General features: G+C 33.5%; 2 protein-coding genes across 2 annotated transcripts; both read left to right on the top strand.

The window, feature by feature from the left end:
- Positions 1-9,467: 9,467 nt before the first annotated feature.
- On the top strand, positions 9,468-12,924 carry LOC128677203 (zinc carboxypeptidase-like). The gene is made up of 7 exons (XM_053757881.2): positions 9,468-9,804; positions 10,111-10,274; positions 10,501-10,727; positions 11,064-11,151; positions 11,440-11,642; positions 12,197-12,281; positions 12,688-12,924. The coding sequence occupies exons 1-7, from the start codon at positions 9,521-9,523 to the stop codon at positions 12,870-12,872; spliced, it is 1,236 nt and encodes a 411-aa protein (XP_053613856.1). The 5' UTR covers positions 9,468-9,520; the 3' UTR covers positions 12,873-12,924.
- Positions 12,925-13,405: 481 nt separating this feature from the next.
- LOC128677204 (zinc carboxypeptidase A 1-like) lies at positions 13,406-21,482 on the top strand. The gene is given in 13 exon segments (XM_053757882.2): positions 13,406-13,741; positions 13,977-14,373; positions 14,489-14,573; positions 14,767-14,969; positions 15,355-15,439; positions 16,387-16,398; positions 16,401-16,579; positions 18,044-18,201; positions 18,566-18,956; positions 19,335-19,416; positions 19,981-20,183; positions 20,617-20,701; positions 21,125-21,482. Coding segments are annotated over 13 exon segments (2,430 nt in total). The 5' UTR covers positions 13,406-13,457; the 3' UTR covers positions 21,391-21,482.
- The last annotated feature ends 725 nt before the right edge of the window (positions 21,483-22,207 follow it).

The raw sequence follows: 22,207 nt of genomic DNA, 5'->3' as shown, positions 1-22,207 counted from the left end.
AACTGTTATCGTACAAAGAGAAATTATGTTTTATTCGTAACTACGTAACCCTACGATACTCGTATTGGGGAAAAAACCTATTCCTACGTAACTGGTATCGTACAAAGATAATTTATGTTCTGTTCGTAACTGGTTACTAACCGTCAGTTACTTACGCGGCCGAAGGGGATGTAACATTAGTTTTTATAATTAATAATTTATTAATAGTAATTAATAATTTTAATTAATATATAATGTAACTTATGTATCCTCTGCGAATACATTTATGAAATCATTTGTAATTTTCTTCCTGAGCTTTCATATTTACATTAGCTACGAAAAAACACTATTAATCATTGTTTCTTAACTAGTTGCGAATATGCAAAGAACTACTTACTAAAAAAAGATGCGTCTTTACTACTATTGTGGATAGTATAACACAGCTAATCATTTGGTATCTAAACTGGCTGTTATTGCGGAGCTGGTGCTCGCGGCTTCGCCAGCTATAAAAAGTAGCACAAGTCACTCACCTTTATTCGCGTAATATGAGATTCTCAAAATAGCATATTATCAATATATACAGGCTATATTAGCCTATGTACAATCATGAAAAAAACTTATTTATATTTTTAATTTCTGGACAAAATAATTAAAAATAAAAGTCTCACATAAATTTATTTTGTTTTCACAATGTACCCTGTGATGCTGTTTATTATAGATACGGTATTTCTAATTGGACTTTCATTAATGATAACAAATGTTTTTAAGAACCACAGTTTTATAAACAAACTCATTCTCAATCAATTCATTGTCATTTGTTACGCTAATCCACAAGAAAAAGCAGAAATCTAGAGCAAATTCGAGTAATTGTTATCTATAGTCAGTTTTTTTGAGATAGTCCCAGACAGAGTTTCAAAAGAACTTAGCACAATTGAACGGCAAATAGAAGCTCCTAATGCGCTTAAAAATTAACCAGTTCCGGGCTCCTAAGACGCGGGAAGTGTTCCGTATCTACAATTAATTAATCCGGACTTGGTTGCGAGCCAACCGCAAGTCTAACAATTCTAGGTTTGGATGCTTTGTCTTAGATCGTATTAGTATAAATCTATACATATACTAAAACTGCAAGTCATAGCGCATAGTACATGGAGATTTTATAGAAACATAAATAAGGGGTCTTTATGGGGACAAATAGGAGCCAAAATATATTTTTTTAAGATTTTTGTCTGTCTGTATGTTTGTTCACGCATCACGCAAAAAATACTGGATGGAATTTGAATTACGTTTTCACAGTCGTATATCAGATGTTCTAATTTCAAATCTGGTTTCATTGCGATATGTTGCTGTGAACTCGAGATATTGACAGAAATAATTTATGAGATCAGGTGTCCGTATAAATGTAATTTTCTTGCAAACTTTGATCAACGGCGCCGGCAACTACCTTACATCTCGATATTTATTTATATTCCAATTATTCGAAGCTTCACTATAGATCATTGTTTAAAAAGTCTACATTTTTATCATACACGTAAACGGAAGAGGTAAACGGAACAACTAAAATTTCAAATAAAATTTACATAGGAACACAGTCTAAAAAGATATACAGAATAAGCATATAAAAATAACCAGCCTACAAATCTAAAAGTGCTCAGCAATCGCATGTGATCTCATTCATTACTGTACGCATACCGGTGGTACATAGACGACGTGGCCAGATTTATCGGTCCACCTCCTGCCCTTAACGACACTTCGTGATGTACGGCCCAGGGTGGATGGACCGAGTCACGTGAGATGAGCGGGGTTATATTCAATTTGGCATAATTGTTATCAATAAATTGTGTGGGTATGGCAAATTGACTTACAATAAATCCTAACTTATCCTAATCCTGACACTAACTAATTTTATAAATGCGAAAGTAAGTTTGTTACCACTCCACGCTCTTTGTACTCAACCAATCTTCTTGAAATTTTGCATACATATTGTTTAAAGTATGGAGAAGGACATAGGGCTTGCCTTTCATCCCGGAAAATTAACCCGGGCGAAGCCGCGGGCAAAAGCTACTCCTATAATCCTATAAGTACGTGAGAATGAGCTGGATAAATCGTCAAATCCCTAGCCTAATCTATGATAATTATTATAAGTCAGGCACACCTAAAACGCCGACAAAGATACAGCCGAATTCTTGTGTTTCCATTTATAAGAGCCAGTATGCTATATTGTGTCGACGTAGCACGTTGCGTAGGTTATATGTCTTTTCTCCTTTCAATTTCTGCGTCGTATTTGACGGATGTCAATGGGCATGGCTCTAATCTAGCGAAAATGAAACAAATGAATTATTATCCTCACTATCATGTACGTACAGGTCATCGCGGACCATGTTTGTGTGAGCGAGATAAAAATCCAGAATGGACGTCATAATCACAATGTGTTCGAGAACTTATGAGGTGGCTTGTATGAACTGCTGCCCTTTCCATTTATACTATGGTATATTAAGAGAGAGAAATGTTCAGCATTAGGCAAAATGACACTGAAATGGTGATGATGATCTACTTCATTGACAAACTAAAATTGCATAGTTAAACTTTACTGTAATAAATAAATGTACAACTTCTTTTATGACATGGACCACAACAAAAAAACGGCAAACAGGGAGTGCAAGTAACAAAGAGAATTATTCGAAGATGAAGTCAACCATGTTATTGTGGCGGGAGGCGTCGTGATTAATGTTTAATGTAATTTACACGTACGTCCGTCTGTTTTCATACGATTTAATGAGTTGCCTTTTTGTTTGGAAAACAGTTTGGTAATTTTAACTTTGATTTTCGAAAACGAGTGAGTGAAATGTGCCATTTAAATTGTATTTGTAGATGGAGCAATGATCGGTGAGAATATTAATGGTTTTTAAATAAAAATATCGACTAATTCTAAGGGTGAGTTACACCAGTCACTTTGACGTTGACTTTAACATGCTCGCCATCATTATCTTTAGACAAATAGGCGTAATTTGCCTTCACCGGAAGCAAATGGTGGTCGATAACAACTACTATATAATATCTATACATGAGTCAGATTGTTATCAAACTCATGTGGCACGAGTAGGATTTGAACCTGAGACCTTTAGATCACAGGCCATGATTAAGACCGTCCGGTCTTAATGACTAGAACACCACCGCTTTAAATGACGCATCGCCTTAAAAAGTACAATATTTTGACAAAAATATTTATTTTCTACACAGGTGTCGAAAAATTACAAAACACCGTCAACAAATTAATTTTAATAAATTCAGCTCGAACTGAAACTTGGCCGGATCTCATAAATATTGAACTATGGTGGCTCTTGCGGAGATAATTTCAATAAAATTATTCTCATTTTAGTCTTGGAGCATCGTCGACTTCGCCAGGTTTAATATTACGCCGATTTACTGTAAGAAGTTATTTAACCTTAGATCACTCACGCCATATCTTAGATAGGAGAATAATACAAATATATTGACACATTATGATGTCCTTTTTACAGTGCGGAGTGAATTTTTGCGCTGGACTTCAGGGCGTCACTGTTCCGAGGGTAACCCAGGATAAAAGGGGGAAAAAAAAAGTTATTTATTCCAGTAATCTTGATTACAATATAGGCTGGGACTTCCCAGTGAGTAATCTAATGATACTCGTGATGCGAATGACCTGCTACTTTATTAAAAGTTTTACATAAAGACTACATTTGTCAATGTATATATGTAATAATAAAATATAGTATATATATGTAATATTTATACATATTATAAGAAAAGGGAAACAAACACGTATTAAATAAAAGAAATAAATGAATAGGAACAAAGTTACGGTATGAATGAATGTGAGACAATATGTATATTGACGACCTCGGTGGCGTAGTGGTAAAGTGCTTGCCTCTGAACCGATAGGTCCCGGGTTCGATCCCCGGTCGGGTCATGATGGAAAATTATCTTTTTCTGATTGGCCCGGGTCTTGGATGTTTATCTATATATGTATTTGTTATAAAATATAGTTTCGTTGAGTTAGTATCCCATAACACAAGTCTAGAACTTACTTTGGGGCTAGCTCAATCTGTGTGATTTGTCCGAATATATTTATTTATTTATTATTTATTTATGTGTGCGATAGAGATATAGATACAGAATCACGTCCTTATCCCTTACCAATGTTATAAAATATCAATGAAAATGCAATGATCTTTGCAAAAGTTGCAATATCGAATAAGACATTTTAATTTTCAACATGAACAATAATGTTGATGCCGATTACATCTAACGCTTGGCTTCGGTCCAGTGAAACGATCGCACGTCGAACTAAAATGGACTAATGTATCTGTTTATAAGTACATCAATGCGTCACTTTCAGATTTGTAATGTACAGTCAACTGCTCATCAACCTACCTAAATTTATTGCATTTTCGCCGTTATTACCAATACGGAAGATACGTTCACTATAATCAAATGTTGAAAGAGATTATCATGCACTCTTGTGTTCATTTTAATCATTGTTAATTAATTCATAGAGATATAGAGTCATTTGATAATCAAAAATCATAGAATACAGCCTTGTATGTGGGAACTCCAAACGACAACGACAATTAGTTAAACAATACATTCTTGCGCAGATCTGCGCATCCGGACTCGACAAGTTAATCGCTAGTGCTAATATTAAAAATCCCCAAATGTCGATCGAAAATAACAACCTATGACGCGTTCCAGTGCCTCGCTCAGTAGGTACCTACTGCGTAAATGCCTTACAGGGGGCCTGGCGTAAATAAAACTTTATAAAAAAGGTATGCGACAAAACTTAATGAATGTTACATTTAATGAACACTTAGGATGTTATGGAAATGTTAAGAGAAAATGCAAAGTTACAAGATATTAATTGACGTCTTTGGAGAAAACGCTTCAGTGAAATGTCTTCACCTGCGCTTCGGAAGTCGGAGTTTAAGTAATTTTTTGACGTCAATGAGTGATGTATATCACCCTAAATTGAATAAAGAATTTGAGATCTCATTTATATATTTATTTATGTACACAACACATGAAACTTACAAATAGGAAACTAAACCATTACCACAGTGTTGGCTTGGTAATTGTATAAGCAAATAATTAAATCCTGAACGGTGTGATAAAATCCAACTAAAATACATTTATGATGATCGCTGTAATAAATCTACAAATATAGTTCCAAAATTAAGCCGCGTTGCAGTGGTTATAGTGACACAGATTTTATTTTAGTAGGTTTTATTCACAGTGACAATAAAAAAGCATAAACGCTTTATTATCTTTGACGAAATAAAGCGAGCACTTTATTTCGTCAAAGAATCGTGCGTGCCAATGTTCAGACAACTAAAGATGTTGAAGACCTGTAAAGTGCTGTAAAGTGGCGGAGATAATTCACAGCGAGTAGACAGTAATGTGATTTATCACATGGCCAACCAGATTTTTCAATAAACTTCATTAAGCTTTCAATATATGACATAAGAAGCGGTTGTGGTGTAATGGTTAAGACGCCCGCCCGTGAACCGAAATATTCCAGGTTCGAATCCTACTCAAGCCATATGAGTTTGTATACCAATCTGACTCATGTGTTAGTAGTTTTCATCGACCACCACTTGCTTCCGGTGAAGGAAAACATCGTGAGGAAACCTGCACTCTGGTTGATTATCAACGTGTGTATGAAATGGAGATAGCAACTATAATAGTGTCATGAAAGTCGTTATGAGTGTTTCATTCAACGTAACGACCACGACCCTCAGCCATGAAGATTACGACTATGAAAAATAATATGACATACTTATTGAAAACTACAAATATCTTAACTTCGGCGTCTAGGTACTTCTACATCCTTCTACATCCCTTAATTACTCTGTCTCTCACACCCTTCAAATGGGAGCACAACGATATATAATTTCGAGTATTGGTATGATAATTAGGAGGTCCTTGTTTCATCTGGGGTCAACTGTAAAACTATTTTGGATTTTGGTATGATAATTAGAAGGTTGTTATTTTATTTGTTTTATCTGGGGTCAACTGTAAAACTATAGTATTTTTATCATGGGCCCACCCAATGGTAAGTGGTCACTGCAGTCTCTGAGCCCCTGAAACACCAGGGGTATAATTTGACCTGTTTGAAATAAAATGAAATGAAATTTATTAAATAAATAAAACTTTGCTACATTGCTTATACAATTGGTCCCACACTAGGCAACATGCATGTTTGTCTATTGTTTTCTTTTCTTTCTGTTCTAAGCTGTTTAAACTTTTTAATTTACAAAACAAGAATCTGTTATTGGCATTAAGTTTAACCCTGTTAGATAAAATGTAATTTTTGTTCAAGTGCTGTTGATTCTATGATAAATAAATTAAAAAATAATAATAATCATAAGGATAGTCAACTCATGCAAACAATAATTATATCAAGACTAAAGGTCTGTCCCGGATTCACTCAGGTAAAACCATAACTAAAAAATTGTCTATGTCACCCCATAAAGTTCCGTCTAACTCTGTGCCAAATTTCATCAAAATCGGCCTAGTAGTTTTTGAGTTTATCCATTACAAACAAATATTTTCTCTTTATTATATTAGTATTGATCAGGGGAAATACTTTTAAGCCCGTAATTGTGAAGTAGCCCTTACAAGATTGATCGGCCGACTAATTAGGCACGCACCAACGGCGAGCCACTTTGCAGTTCATTTTTAACTGTCGACATTTTGACAGGTGAACATTGGCTTTTGTTTCGCGGCGGAAATTAAAAAGTGTTGGATTTCATAAATTGGTGATTAAAAAGTTTGTCAAGTTAACGCTTTCGAGAGTTGTTAAAGGACTTGTCATTTTTAGAACTGGCTTGAAATTATTGTTGTCTAGATTCGACTTATTTCTTTTTATACATACTAAGGTAAATCAGTCAGTATACACTTGTTCATATTATTTCCAAGTATATCTTGCTATAGACACGTATGAATACGCGTCCTTGATATTTGACAACGAGAACATATATTATCATCATCTGCAGCCCTCCGTGACCCACTGCTGGACACAGGCCTCCTTCCGTCTCCGCCAACCATCTCTGTCCTGCCCTCAGGTTTATTGCGAATACAAAACAACGGCAATAATGGCGTAAGTGCCGGGCGCCATAGGTCCCTTTTGATTGGACGGCCACATAATATATCTTCCTAAAAATGACTTAACTTCAATGGTTTCATTAGTGGCTGTCATTAGGTCACCTAATTATAATAATCACGGTTCTACATCAATATCTATAGGGGGTGCAAACAACGATTTAATATATCTAATTATCTCGTTTGGACTTAACACATTTGACTCTTGTCTGCGTAGTTTAAGATTTGTTTGTTGCAATGTTGTATGTGGTTATAAAGAAAAAATATGATTAGTGTAAGTCTTTTTATTTTACAGTTTGTTTTCAATTATTTTGCTTCCAAATATTGTGTAAATTTTTTATCTACGTTTCAATATTAGAAACTTTCTGTGTGTGTGTGTGTAATTGTGTATGTTTAGGACTATAACACAGGTCACAAACTTGATATTAGTCTTTGTGTAATGTCCTTTGCTGTAAGTTTTGCACACTTTGTCATACAAATAAATAAAATTTAAGTAATCATCATTTTCGATTGCCTCATTCATAACCAAAACTGACCAAACCACATGTTGAATATTATAACACCTTATTAAACATTCGAAATGACAAAGCCACAAAGTTAGCTTAGTCCAAATTGCCTCTATATTATAAATACAAATCGCATTAGTTTACCGCTGACAATAATTACTCAGTTTAGCTGGTAGACTTAACTCTAGTTTATACACACGGGCTGTCAAAGTTTGAATGATATGAGCAATTTGGGCGTTAATATTATGGTTAGTATAATATTAATATGACCTGATATTATCAACTGTATTGATGTACACACTTTAGGGTAATCTGGATTATGTAATCTGTGATATGACTTAAATTGACAATTACATTTATATTTAGCTAATGAAATCTCACTTTAATTAGCTAAATATAGGTCAATAAGTTACATGATATTATTGCTAGGACGGTGAATATGAACATTCAATAAAAAACACATAATTGCGTGTAAATTATCAATAAAATATTATTAGTATAAATGTTTCGGACCATGACCATGAAAACTATTCCAATCGAATAGACATTATGTGAACGGTTCAGTCGAGTTGATCTAAAATCAGCGAAATACTTTAACATATAAAGAAATGACTTAAACATATAAAGATATCTTTGGAAGTTACCTATACTAGGAATTATATTCAAAAACTTAGTAAAAAATACGAAGCAAGAATTCACAACAGAATATACGCTATCTCTGTCAGACAATGAACAGTTAAAATTATTGAAAACTAGCTGTTACAGCGTTGTCTGAAACAAGTTCTTAAAACAAGACTCTGCTAGAATTTCAAGCCAATACGATAGATATATTGATTCCGGTTGTATCGCAGTCGTTGAAACCCGCCAATCCGCAATGGGCCAGCGTGGTGGGTATAGTCCATACTCCTTATCCATCCATCCAAGGAAGGCCTGTCTTGTTTATAGAGAGAGAGAAGAGAAGACAAATAGACGAATAACTTTTCAAGACAACAAAGTCGCAAGTCTGCTATGGCCAGTCCTAAAGTGAAAAGCAACCGCCTGTCGGGTTGGCATACTCAAGACAGACGATGTAGCGGCCACATTAATCACAATTAGCCGCGCCGTGCAATGAAATGGTGGACAGTGCGTTTGTGGCTTTTAAGATGCAGTCAAAAACACATCTAACTGACCAGGTTTATTCAAAATTCACAGTTTTTCCCTAAAATTTGCTGTTGACATCCTTGATATATAATTTTGTATATACCTACATACAATGTGATATTTTTTTGCGATAAATTATAATTGATTTAATTGGTTGTGATAATGTTAATGCTTTATCACCACATTTTTTTGAATGTTCTATCCCACGTGTTATCGGGCATTTTTGTACTTACAATTCCACTTATCTCTTTCTAGGGTATTTACAATTATTTATCAGATTTCAAATCTACAATTTTTTAAATATTTCTGTCAAACTTTGACTTGTTTTTTTTATTTTTTAGTACAACAACTTTTGATCACGTTTAAGTAATAAGTACCTAAATCCATACTTCCATACTAATGTTATAAAGAGGTAAGATTTGTACTTTTGTTTCTAATAAACTCAAAAACTACTGGGCCAATAGTGATGAAATTTGGCACAGAGATAGGCGAAACCTTCAGGAGTGACATAAGCTACATTTTATTATAGTTTTACCCGAGCGAAGCCGGGGCGAGACGGTAGTATATAAATATGTTGACGCGTAATTTACAATATTAGTTACCAATAATAATTATTATCAATATTTTGAGCTGGTTCATAATATCTTATTGATAAATTTAAATAGATATGTAGCTGATAAAGTAATCAAGGAATTCGATACGGATTATAATTATTTATTAGGCAATGGTATTCAATCCGCACGCTAGTATCAGAATTTAAAATGTTACAAAAGTTATATTTTCTAAGTGTTCTAGCTGTAATTTTTGCTGATAAAGTTAGATACAATGATTACACTGTATACAAAGTTGTACCTAAAGATGAAGATGGTCTTTTGTATTTGAAGAAATTGTATATGGAACCAGGCGCTTTAACCTTTTGGAGTGTACCCAATGTAATTGGAAATGATGTTAGTGTTTTGGCATCACCTGAAGCAAAGGAAGATTTTGTGGCGGCTTTGATTGAGAAAAACATAAACGTTGATGTAGTAACGCAGAATGTTCAAGAGTAAGTTTTTAATATTTTGTTTATAGTTTCCTAGGTCTATATACTATACACATATGCAAAATTATTTGTTAACTTAAAATGTGTAAGTTTTATGTTTTATGTAATGTGTATGGATCTGGAGTGAGTAGACATGTGTACTGTATTACTTATAAGCATTGTAATTACCTATAGCCTTTTTCATGAACTAACTAATGAAACAGTTTTATAAGGGTTTCATTTAAAAACCTTACAGTACCTAACTGAATATTCAAATTAATCTCTATTTCTTGATTAAATTCATTCTAATATGATTCATGTTCTTCTCAGAGATTTGGATGCCCAAACAATAATACGACGTAAGAGGAGTACCAGTCGAAATGAAATCTTCTACGATGAGTTCAACACTTTAGAAGATATCTACAGTTATTTTGACCATCTAGCGGAGACATATGATTTCGTGTCCACTTTCGTTGTTGGGACGTCTTTTGAAGGTCAGTATAATTAAATCTTCCTAATGGTAATTTCATTTAACAATAAACGTAACTTACAATTCTTACCTTACCGTTTGCCTTCACTTGGTTATTTTCTTCTATTCTATTATTCTATAAGTTTTTGTTTTACCAATAATGGTAAATTAGCAAAAACTAAAATGATTCAATCTAAATTCTTTTTTCTATTTATTATGTACATGTGTATTATTTATATGTGTGTTTACAGGAAGAAATATAACTGGTCTTAGAATAGCAAGAACTAGTAGTAGAAGGGTATTCATACTCCAAGGCGGCGAAATAGGAGCTGATTGGCTATCGCCTACTCTGGTGACGTATTTAGCAGATCAGCTCATCAAAGGGGAAGATCCTGAGGCGTTAGCTGCTTCCCAGGACTTTGAGTGGCACATCATTCCTGTCGTCAACCCTGATGGATTTGAATATACACAAAATCATGTGAGTGACTTCTTGATAGTTTTTCTAAAAGGAACATAATTTTAGTTTCGTTTTCTGAAATTCTAAGATCGAAATTGAAACTCTAAAATTCGTGGCTCTAGTTATCGCTATATTTATGACTTTTTAAGTGGGTTCCACCAGTCAACTTTTACGATAACTTTAACCTGATCACAAAAGTGCGCCATTTTGTCTCATTGGCGGCAACTAAAACTTAATATTTGTGGGACATACGCTACGATAACTTTAACCTGATCACAATATTGCAAATTACGCCGTTTTGTCTCATTGGCGGCAACTGAAACTTAATATTTATGGGACGCCTTTTATCTATTTCAGGACAGATTATGGACGAAAAATAGAAGAATTGACAACAGGAATCCAACCGGTGTTGATGTTGTGAGAAATTGGAATTCGCATTGGGGAAGTAAGTAATAAAAGTACTTAACTAAAAATACTGCTAAAAAATTATATTTTGTACTGATACGTTTAGAGTAAGCAATTATGAAATTTTGTGTCCATGTGGGTATGTGTTACAAAAATATCATATTTTTAATGGAAATAAAACGAAATCTGATACAAGTGTATACAATTAATATACTCAAAAAGATGAAAGGAAAAAACGAACATAAATCTTTTCCCGAGTACGTAATTTATTATTTAATTCACAAGTCGTTAATTATGTAAATTTCGATGAATCAATTGTTTTTTTCAGTCTTTGGTGGCAGTTTTGTCAACACAGATTTCAATTACATAGGTCTTGGACCATTCTCCGAACCAGAAACCAGAGCTGTATCCAGTTACATCGTGTCCCTAGGTCCACGAGTGACTGGCCTCCTCTCCTTCAGGATGTTTGGTCAGCGGTTCTTGATACCCTTCGCCCAATCACAGAGTGGCAACTACAATAATGAGGAAATGGTAAAAATTACAGTAACATACTGATTTTGTTAGTACTTACTGTATGCAAACGAATTAATAATGGCTTGACAGATTAATGAAGAAGGAAATGATTAATAAAAGAATCAGTACGTTCTGTACTAATGTATGTACGTAGTATGACATAAGATGACTTATAATTGTGTACTATGGAATTGAGGCTTTTTTAAATATTCATTATGAAAAATGTGGTGTACTAATATAAAATACATTAGAGGGTAGTTCGCAGAGCGTCTCGACAGCGGTCGCGCTGTCATTACAATTTTTCAAATTTTAACATAGACAAGAATGAGTTTTACTATTTGACTGTACATTAATTACTCTGTACTGTAGTAATGTCAATTTTGTAAATTATTGATTTTGGAAATGATTACTTCGTCAAGAAAATTGACTGATTGTAATGACCGCGCAGCCGCAGAGGTCGAAACGCTCTGCGAACCACCCTAGAACATGTCTGATATATTATTCTTAAAGAATTCCTCATTTTTATATTATTCATGTGTGTGTATTATTAACACAAGTTTTTAATACATTAGATAACAATTGCAAGAAGATCTCTGGGTTCATTGGCTGTAAAGTACAACACGCTATATCTCGCTGGAACTTCCAATCTATTTTGGGGTAAGTTATGATTGTTTTAAGTTTTAACTATCCTAATATACTAACCCGAAACTCGATCCTATTTTCTACAAGGTTGTATATAAATATTCACATTGTAATCTTAGCCGACATAATAATTATTAAATAATAAATTAATTTATTAGACATCGTTTTGTATGTCGATGTTGGGACCTGAACAAAAGCCTCTTTCTGTTTACAACCACTTCTACACCTTTCCATTTGTTGCCATCCCAAATATCGATTTTTTCGAATACGAAGTGTCACATGTCGGCTATCGAGCCGACATGTGACACTTTGTTGGACTGTCTCATCTACGGTTTGCCTTTGCGTACCTATGAAGGGAATTTAAAACTTACGATCAAAAATGTTATAGTTATTAGTGTTAATAAAATTATTATTTTTATAGATGGGTCGACAGGAACCATCGGTGATTGGGTAAAGTACCGCTTCAACCCACCAATCGTAGGGACGTATCTCTTGAGAGGCAATACGTTTGTCCTTCCAATAACACAAGTTCTACCATCGTGTGAAGAAACCTTCGACTCTGTGATGGCCATCTTCAGAGAGGCCAGATTTATTGACGTGCTTTGATGTGATTGAAGTTGTTTATTTATTAATATTAAAATGTCGCTTTCGATTGAGATATTATTTGTTTTTATTTATATTTTTAAAGGTCGATTAATTTTTACGAAAGACAATACCTATCACAGATCTTTTGATTTGGCGCTCTAGCAGTTTATGTTAAAATATATTTGAAGGCATATATTTTATTGTAGTCGAAGAAGAAGACAGTCGATTACAGACGAATAAAACAAAAGTCACCTCTGTTATTTAATGCAAAAACTTAAATGTAATAACAAATTATTATTAAATAACCTAGTATTAATGATCTTATTTTAATTACAGATACTATTATTGTTGAAGATAAAATGAAGGACCTCTATTAACCTTGTCACTATAAATATAATAACATGAGCTACAACAATAAAACTAGATAAAACTTTTATTGAAACACAGTTTATGACACTAATGTCATAAAGTATCAGTATCAGATAGTATTAAAAGTTTAATATCGTTATCAAAATAATGATATTAAATTTTTAATATATCCTGCATTATTAAAGTTTTCTTAATCGTCATTTAAGTTAGACATATTTCAAATGATAGTTGTCAAAAATGTTACGTGTTTTAATATTAGCTTTGATGGTATCCTCGGACTTTGTGTTAGCAAAGTTTAATTTTACAAATTATAGTTTGTACAGAATTCTACCTAAGAATTTAGAACATATCAAGTTGTTGCAAGACTTAGAGCTAACTGACAAATATGATTTTTGGAGTGAAGCGACACCAAATGTGGATTATGTCTCCGTGTTATCAAGCCCTGAAAACAAACTTGAATTAGAAAATGTTTTGAAGAGTAATAATATTGGATTTCAAATAAGCTTGCCTAATATACAGGAGTAAGTACATATTTAAGGATTATATAAGTGAGCATTATTTTCAAAGACAAATAATAGAAAATAACAACATTAAGTCACCAGAAAACACATTTTCGATCCATACCTAAAATTTTATTAGGTCTATATAATCATTTTAAAAATATTTAAATAAAAGTTGAAGAAATTGCTTGTAGTGAAAAAGATTACATAAAAAAACGAAATAAAACATTAATGTAAGTTTGTCTAAATATTTCAGTGTCATCGATAAAGAAGTAATTAAGACTTACACTAGAAATAACATACGAAGCATGGAATGGAATAATTACTATACTCTTGAAGGCATCTACGGATGGTTAGACGATATAGCCTATAGGTACCCTTCAGTGGCCACCATCATCAGTGGAGGTTATTCCTACGAAGGTCGTGATATAAAGGGAATAAAAATATCTCATGGCTCTGGAAGAAAAATTATATTTATCGAAGGTGGTATACATGCTAGAGAATGGATATCTCCAGCTGTAGTGAACTATATTACAAATGAACTAATAACTAGCACTAATGAAGAAACAACGGCCGCTGCTCGTGATTTTGACTGGTACATCTTCCCTGTTACTAATCCTGATGGTTACGTTTGGACTTATAACCCAGAAGGGGTAAGGACAGTGGTTCTATTTTATATTGATGATATACTAATGAAAAGTAAATCACCTCAACTAAGCCAAAGACTGTTATGTAGAAAAAAAGTAGCTAATATATTTATTTTTACAGTATAGATTATGGAGAAAGAACCGACAGCCTTATGGCTCACAATATGGTGTTGATCTCAACCGTAATTGGAACAATAACTGGCTTCGTAAGTACCTATCTACTGTTGAACGATTTATGTACAACAAAACCAAAGAATATTTTCACACACTAGATGATAAAATATCAACTAGATTGTAGGTTTCCTCACGATGGTTTCCTTCACCAGAATGAACCTGTAGAATAAAATCTAAATGTAGTTATGGTTAGGTTAGGAATAAATAAACCAATTTTATCATCAGAATATGGCGTCAGTGTGAACCCAGTGTCAAACGTCTTTGCCGGACCAGGACCATTCTCAGAACCGGAGACGAGATCACTCTCAGCATACATCAGGACAATTGGCCACGACATCAAACTATACTTATCGTTCCATTCTTCTGGGCAACTGCTTCTGCTGCCTTATGGGAACACTACGGAGCCTTTGGCTAACTATTATGATGCGGTATCTATCAACTAACAATTTTGAAATATAATTATCTGTATCACCAATACCTCGGAGAAGTGATCACTCTCAGCGTACATCGGGGTTGTCGGAACGATATTGAACTTCATATATTTGTACATTATTCTATTCTATTATTCACAACTTACTAATTAACGTTTTTTGTTAAATCTAGAATTTTATTATTGTTAAAAACATCAAACAGTACAAATGCATTTTAAATTTTTCGTTAGAATATCAAATTAGTTTAAAGACTATCATGCCTTGTATTTATTCGGGGATTTTTTTTTTCTTTTTTGTTGATGAAAAGAAGAATGCATATATATTTGTTTTAGCTGTATTTAAAAAAAATCTTTTATTAAAAGAACCTTTGTTTTTACTTCAGATAAACATCGGTAGGCGTGCCATGGGAGCTCTCTCAGTTAGATATGGAACTCAATACACGACGGGAAATATTGCTGAAGCAATTTGTAAGTGACTGTTTATTGTATATAAAAAATGTCTCGCAAACGAAATTTACCGGGAAATAATAAAAACCAATCGTTATTTTTTTTTTAATGATTTGAATTGATTCATTGATACTGTACTTTTTTGAAAAGTTAAAGCGAAACTTAAATTCTTACCATGCACACACTTAAAATGACACAAGTCCTCATAATAACTTTTGCCTTCAAAATATGAATAAAGAAATATTATTGATACAAAACACTCAGATACAATTAGCTCCAAAGTAAGTTTGAGACTTGTGTTATGGGATACTATCTCCACCATACTATAGTTTATAACATAAGTTCCCATTGGGAAATTGATTTTTCCAGAATGAAAGGTAGTCTTTCTACGTACTTCACACTACATGTATGTAAAGAACATTACAAACAATATTAAAACACGTATTTTCAACAAGATTGTTTGAGCAATCAAAGCGTAAAGAGATAATAAACAAACAAACTTACTTTCGTATTTATAATATTAGTTAGGAAGGATTATTTAAGGATACATTTAAACATAAACATCCAAGACCCCTGGGTCTTCAATGTGAAAAATATCATTTTCCATTCTGACCTGACCGTGACTGAACCAGAAATCTCCAGTATAGCAATATGACATGATAATGGCTACAGAGTTCGCCTGGATCACTAGTCAAGAGCCAATCTTATAAATAAATATATTAGGACAAATCACACAGATTGAGCTAGCCCCAAAGTTAGTTCGAGACTTATATCATGGTCATGGTATACTAACTCAACGATAATATATTTTTTAACAAATACATATTATAGATAAATATCCAAGACACGGGCCAATCAGAAAAAGATAATTTTCCATCATGACCCGACCGGGGATCGAACCCGGGTCGTCCTATAGTCAATGTTTATGAATAATATTATAATGTACAAATGATTTTCTTTTTATTTAGATTTCGCCACTGGTTCGTGGACTGGGTGAAGGATGATCTCAACGTGCCACTAGCGTACTGCTATGAGCTGAGAGACCGCGGTCAGTATGGCCATCTGCTACCAGCCGACCAGATACTGCCTACAGGAGAAGAAACGATGGACTCTATTCTCGAGCTGATCTATCAGGCCCGGAGATTTGGATATTTGAATAATTAAAATAAATATTTGAAACAATGTTTTCATTATTTATATAGTTTTCCTGTAATTCTTCTTCTTCTTCGTCTAGCCGACCGTTCTAATTGCAACTTGCAACATTATATATGTTGCTTGCCTAATTATTCGGAATATGTACATTAATAACTTACTTTACTCGATGGCGCAGTGATAATGTGCTTGCTTCTGAACCGAGGGGTCCCAGGTTCGATCCCCGGTCGGGTCATGGAAAATGATCTTTTTCTTATTTGATAATTGACATCGTTGGAGAAAAGGCTGCGGTGAAGTTTGTTGCGCCGCTTTACTTTGCCTTTGACATCAATAAGTGACGTCAAAAAATATATCATCCTAAATTGAATAAAGAATTTTGAATTTGAATTCGTATAGTCTCGTAAACACAAAATTAAAATCTTATGCATAAATAGTTGTGCCTAAGGCAGTGTTCCTTTGCTGCTTAGGCAAGGCAAACAATAAAACAAAATTCTAATATCATTTAGATACGTCAGTGTAGAGAATCAAAAGGCGACTGATTGAAAAAAAAAAAGTTAAAAGTTACATTTCTTATCATGGACTAAGAAGTTATAAAGTGTTATAACTGTGTATTACTTTCTAAATCTAATAATTTCATACCAATTAAGTCAAATTTAAATTTAACAAACGTGGACATTGTGAAAATTAGTTTAAAAATAACAAATTTTAAGCTATGAAAAAAGTTGCTTATAAATCCTTTACAAAAAGGAAGTACCTATGGCTATTCCCTTATCGCTTTGGAGTTAGTCGATATCATCAAATATTTAAGATCTTTGTTCTTGTCGGTGGAGCTGCTTCTATTTACATCTATCGTCTGCTATCGATTTTACCTCCCTATGATACAAGTCCTTGCCAATTCTTTCAACTGATTTATGAATGCACTTCGTGGCTTTTCTTCTTTTTTTAGATTTTTTGGAATTGATTCTCTAAGCATTCAAAATAATCTCAATCTCAATCAATAATTCTTAAAAAAATGAAGTAATTACTGTTATGTTATGAATTAGTTAATCTTTATTAATGTACCTATTTAATAAGAAGGTCATATAAATATAGATTAACACTTTGTCCTTTTTTATCTAAATTAACGTATTGTAAAATTTAATCTTGTCTTTATATTTATCAGTAATTTATCGTCTGGATCTTGTATTATCCTTTTATACCCAAGTCATTAAGAAAAATCCAACACAATGAATTCAATTTTGTGTTGATTATAGCTTAATGAGAACGTCACAAAAATTAGAACACAAAACTCGAAACATTGGGTGATTGAATTAAAATTATTTCAACAAAAACAAAACGAAAATCAAAATGTTAATAAAAATAATATTATTCACAACAATCAATTTCGCTTTATGTGAAAAATTCCGTTTTGATAACTACACACTATACAAAATATACCCAACAGATATAAAACAAGTGAATTTACTTCAGGTATTACAGAATAGCAATGCTAAATATGATTTCTGGACGGATCCTGTGCCAACAGCTGACTACGTTTCTGTACTGTCAAGTCCTGGGGATAAAGTTGATTTGGAAAGCTTCTTGAATGGGAACAATATCGGCTTTGATGTGATGATGTCAAATATTCAAGAGTGAGTAGATTATATTAATAGATACCACTTTTATCCTTACGTTTATAAAAAAGGTCCTTTGCCCCATCTGTATTGTCTATTTGCCATAAACTCAAAAACTAGTGCAAGGATTTTCACGCAGTTTTCATTATGTTTTTACTCGAGTAAATCTGTGACGAGCCGCTAGTCAATAGATATAATTTTTATGTTCAAACTTTTGTGCTAAGTATTGGTACACGGCCAATGCATATTGTATTCTAGAATAAATCATGTTTATACAAATTTTAGTCTAAAGAAATAATATTTATAGAATTGAAGATAATGAAACTTACGTTAATAAAACATGTGTTTCTTTGATGTTTTATGATAAAAACAAGTATTTCAGAGCAATCGAAAAGGAAAGAGTAAACAGATACACAAGAAATAATATAAAGAGTATGACTTGGAACGCTTACTATGAACTTGACGATATTTATTCCTGGATGTACGATTTAGCAGAAACTTACCCTGCAATTGTAAATGTATTGAATAGTGGATCATCATATGAAAATAGAGATATTGTTGGGCTTAGAATATCTCACGGCGCTGGTAAAAGAGCTATATTCCTTGAAGGTGGTATACATTCGAGGGAATGGATATCTCCTTCGACCGTTTGTTATATAATTAGTGAATTACTAACGAGTGACAATGAGGAAATACAAGCTATTGCTCGTGAATTTGACTGGTATATTTTCCCAGTTACTAACCCTGATGGTTATGTATGGACACATGACGAGGTAAGTCTTGACGAGACATGACTTGGACGAGAGAACCGCAATAAATAATAAGGAACAAAATTTTTTCTGATCCGAAATTGGCGTCACTGCTGTTAAATAGAATGATTTTTTTAATTGACTTATGAAAGTTTCCGATTTTGATCGCCTCAAGTATTGTAACGTCCAAATTGCTTACCATAGGTTTAAGTCCATTTTGCAAATCGTGCGTACCCATAGATAAAAGAAATATAATATTAATGTTATCTATGTCAATATGAATGACATGACAATATGATTAAAATCCTGTTAACGTGCCAGTAGGTCAGTTTTTATTTGATTGAGTGATTTTGCTAGCAACATAAAATATATAGAAATTAAGTTGTCTATATTTTATTTCAGTTCAGAATGTGGCGAAAAAATAGACCTTTCGGTGATCAGGTTGGAGTAGATCTAAATCGTAATTGGGATAATAATTGGTTAGGTATGTACATTTTGTAGATTCGTCCCTTAATTTTAATACCTTGAAAAATCTATCTCTGTCAACTACACTTTAACATTTAAATAATTAATTAATTAGGATGAGTTGAGCGCCATCCAAGTTGACGTTTATTTTATGCCGCTGACGTTGAGACAAAATGGCGTACTTTGCGCTTTTCTGCGTAACGTTAATGTTAACATCAAATTTGACTGTGCAACCTACCCTTAGTACGTTTCGTCCTAATCATTGTTGATGCTGCTAAAGAAAATAAATACAAAAGACAAAACTAGATAACATCGAAATCGAAAGATTTGGAGAGTTAGTATACATTGACGACCTCCGTAGCCTAAATGGTCATCATGCCAGATTATTACAGTCCAGGGTTCAACGGTCAGGTCAAAATGGAAAATGATATTGTTCAGATTAACTTGGCTCTTTGTTTTGGTTGTTTATCTATGTTTATACGAGTATATATAATAAGATCATAGAATTAGTATCCCATAACACAATTCTCAAACTTACTTTGGGGCTAACTTAGTCTGTGATTTGTCTATTTATTTTCAACAGTCGCAGGAGCCAGTACAGACCCTGCATCGGACACTTACGCCGGCCCTGCTCCATTCTCGGAACCTGAGACCAAGTCTCTTTCCACCTTCATCGCAAGCATCGGCGATAGGATTGACATGTATCTGTCATTTCACTCGTTCAGCCAACTGCTAATGATTCCCTTTGGGAACACTACGGAACCTGTGGCTAACTATCATGATACTGTATGTATGCTTGTTTTTGATTCTTCTAAAGATAATATTAATGATGTAGGATGATCTGGTGCATAAGAACGAGACGGGCTGATCTCATATAATGAAAGAGACACAGAAAGAAGACTGTCAATGGGATGATTAATCTGGAGGATAAGAGAGCCGATAGTGTGAAATCCAAGGTTGCCGATGACCAAGAATAAGAGAAAGAGAGAATAGAGAGAGAGAAAAAGATTCAGAGGTAAATTAATAAAAAATCAATATCCTTAATCAGATAAGGATGATAGACATATTGTCTGATTAAGGAGACGGACGGATTAATATTGACCACAAAAAATTACATAAACTAAGCCTACCGCTGACTTGCAAAGCGCAGGCTTGTGACGGCTGATGATCTTCACATATAAGTAGATCGTAGTTATAAGATTATGACCATATATTTCAGTTAAACATCGGCAGGCGCGCTATGGGAGCGTTGTCAGTGAGATACGGAACACAATACGTAACTGGAAATATAGCTGAAGCTATTTGTGAGTACATAAAATTGTTTAATTTCAATCAATAGCGTCTTAGAGAAAAAAACAAGAAAAGTATAGCACTAAAGAAAAAAAGACAGAAAAAAATATTTGAAAAATAACATGAGTACAAATTAAAGTGTGGTGTTAATAGTAAAAACTACATTTTCCAAATATATATATGTATAATTGAAAACATATATAATACTAGCCACCCTGCGTGGCTTTGCTCCCATGGAAATTTTGGGATATAAAGTACCCTATGTTTTATTCGAGGTTAAATTCTATCTGTGTAAAAATTTCATATAAATCCGTCCAGTACATTTTGCGTGAAAGACTAACAAACATACACACACACATCTTTACTAACTTTCGCATATTAGTAGGATGTTGGAAACGGAAATATTTTGTTTTAACCCATTTATTTTTTATTGACAGACCAAGCTACAGGCGGCAGCGTAGACTGGGTGAAAGAACACCTCAATGTTCCCTTAGTCTACTGTTACGAACTCCGGGACAGAGGTACCTACGGTTTCCTCCTCCCAGCTGGACAGATCCTTCCGAATAACCAGGAAGCTATGGACTCTATTATAGATCTTATATACCAGGCTAAGAGGTTTGGTTACATGAGAAGCGGAGCTGGCGCTAATAAATATTTAGGATCTATGGTCCTTGCATTATTGTTTTGCTTAGTACAGTTCTAAAAAAAATGTTAACTAAAGATATGTTTTTTTTTTAAATTCTAATTTTATTGTCATATAATTGTATTGTAAATGTTTAAAATATTTTTTTTTTATTAAATATTTTTTGTAACTAAACAGGTAGTGAATTTTTATTTTTTATTTTATTGTTTCGCTCTCATCTGAACGTTTTCCCAGTTACTTATCCAGCTATCGAACGTCGAAGTCCAGGGACCGCTTGTTGTTCAACACAAAAAAGGTAAAATATAAGAAAATGTTTCAAAAATGCTATTTTTTTTTTCCTGATTGCAATTTTTCCACTATCCAGCACAATAGGTACTTACCATAGGTAATACAAAGCAGGTACATTATGTTGAAAATTTCGCAAAGTAATAAAGTAAAAGTCTTATAATATTCCCATAATAGGCAAAATTTACAATCAATAATAACAACGTCTCAAATAAATTTCTCCAGTGGCTCAGTACAATCTGTTCACAAAACCTTTAACCCAGCTTTTAACTAGAAGCCAAAATGTATACTTACTTAGCAGATCTTAGATTCGTTTACCTCACAATGGCTATTCATACATGTGGTCACAACGAAAAGTTCTGTCAATATCTTTTAAACTCTATTCCTTTAATAATACGGGGTAAAATTAAGGTGTTTTGTGCATAATTTTAGAAGTCCGGTCCGCATTTGCAAACGACGGTAAACATGAGGCTACTTTTGCGATTAAAACAGTGTTTCTATTGACTGAGCGTGGTATACAAGCATGTGAAGATTCAGCCTCAAGCCATTAGGCTATATGAGAGAAATTTGGATGGGATTATGCGGCATGAGA

Source organism: Plodia interpunctella, chromosome 17 (genome assembly GCF_027563975.2).
Source record: "Plodia interpunctella isolate USDA-ARS_2022_Savannah chromosome 17, ilPloInte3.2, whole genome shotgun sequence".
In the NCBI taxonomy this organism is placed as follows: Eukaryota; Metazoa; Arthropoda; class Insecta; order Lepidoptera; family Pyralidae; genus Plodia; species Plodia interpunctella.
Note: the sequence above shows the minus strand (reverse complement) of the source record. Positions and strands in the feature narration are given on the sequence as shown.

Bases quoted from the DNA above. Each gene is read 5' to 3' on its own strand.
- LOC128677203 (XM_053757881.2), top strand. From the start codon at position 9,521: ATGTTACAAAAGTTATATTTTCTAAGTGTTCTAGCTGTAATTTTTGCT. The intron at 9,805-10,110 runs GTAAGTTTTTAA...TGTTCTTCTCAG, and splicing joins GTAACGCAGAATGTTCAAGA to AGATTTGGATGCCCAAACAA. The intron at 12,282-12,687 runs GTAAGTTATGAT...TTATTTTTATAG, and splicing joins AACTTCCAATCTATTTTGGG to ATGGGTCGACAGGAACCATC.